The 1426-nt window shown below is 34.4% G+C and overlaps 1 protein-coding gene across 1 annotated transcript in view; it reads left to right on the top strand.

The window, feature by feature from the left end:
- Positions 1 to 1426, top strand: part of gtf3c2 (general transcription factor IIIC subunit 2) — a gene marked incomplete at its 3' end in the record, with an annotated part of 46256 nt that overhangs the window by 34567 nt on the left and 10263 nt on the right. Inside the window, exon 14 of the mRNA XM_015392997.1 lies at positions 427 to 472. Within this exon, the coding sequence (XP_015248483.1) occupies positions 427 to 472 (46 nt within the window). The remainder of the gene's footprint in view (positions 1 to 426; positions 473 to 1426) is intronic.

Raw genomic sequence — 1426 nt, 5'->3', positions numbered from 1 at the left:
GCCTTCTGAGAATTCAGAAAAATGCAACCGTTGGAAGAGCCGCTTCCCAAAGACTTTAAGTTGAAAGTTCAGTTGCACGTTTATACAATCAAGAAACGTGTGTCCAGACTATTTATATTCATCCTTTAGGTTCTGAATGGCAGCAAATAGGGGAAATAGAAATCAGATAGCTACCAGCAACATTTAATAAAGGAAATTCAAAACTGATTGTGCAAATGTGGAATTGGTGTTTGCTCTGCCGGAGTGAAATGTTGCATTTTTACTAGGACTCAACTTTGAAGCTTTACCTTCTACTTTGGCTGGGCTATAAATCTATTAAGGGTGTAGGAAAAATCTATTTGGTGATATATCGTGATTTTCGGCGGCCCTATATAATATCGATCTTTCAGTTCCTAATAACAATTAAAACATTTTTTTTTAACCTAGAACAAAGACGGGCTACCGCTGCACCGCCACTCTGCTAGATGGCGCTGTGGAGCCCTTTTGCTGTGCACTTGCTTTTTTTATTTATAAGTTTCATTTTGATAGCTGGGTAAAATATCGCAGTATGTAGTAATATTGCAATATCGTCATAATATATCATGACCCATGTATCATGTAACACACATGCCAATACTCACCCCTAAAATCAATGTCAGTATATATTATGATAAATGTCAAACTCAGAACATCATGTTTGTCTCTGGGGCGTAAGAAGAGGAAAGGATACAAGCAATGTTTGTAGGAGGGTTGATCCATTAATAAGGGTTAAAGGTTATGTTCAAATAGGGTTAGGATCACATTTTAACTTTGGTCTTTATTTAAAACAGCTAAAAAAACACTTATTAATAATTATTGTTATATTTTTTTTTTCCAAAAAAGCAAAAAAAAAACAATCCACTGGACTTTGTTTCCAAGTTTGAAGACGTTTTGCTTCCCATCCAGGAAGCTTTTTCAATTCAAAATGTCAGGAATAGAGTTAAGTTCTAAGCTTTATACAGTAGCCCAACAAAGCCTTGTTTTTGTTTAGAAAACATGCAAATTGAAACGGATGACCAGGTCCATCCCTCTGGAATGGGGGTCGTTAGCCTGACAATCAGGTCAGAATAAGGAAAATACTGGTAATAGTTAGGGTTGGGGGTAAAGATCAGGGTTAGGCATAAAACCAATTATAAAAAAGGAATATAAGCCAAAGTAAAGTCTTGATGTTGCTAAAAATACAAATGCTATACTATATATTTTACTAATCTAATACGTTTAAAGTTAAAACTGTTTGTTTCATTTGTAAAATAATCTTTCATCAATTTAATAACCTGCTAACGAGATACAGGCTGAATTAGCAATCTGCTGTAATGTGCTCTGTATCAAATATTAAACCCTTTTTAAATAAAGCTTAAACCTATATAGTCAAACAAAAAAAAATGGCAGACCTACAAAATTGCTCTTT

This window comes from Cyprinodon variegatus, unplaced genomic scaffold (assembly GCF_000732505.1).
Source record: "Cyprinodon variegatus isolate N-32 unplaced genomic scaffold, C_variegatus-1.0 Scaffold619, whole genome shotgun sequence".
Classification (NCBI taxonomy): Eukaryota; Metazoa; Chordata; class Actinopteri; order Cyprinodontiformes; family Cyprinodontidae; genus Cyprinodon; species Cyprinodon variegatus.
The sequence above is the reverse complement of the archived record's forward strand: the minus strand, read 5'-3'. Positions and strand labels throughout refer to the sequence as shown.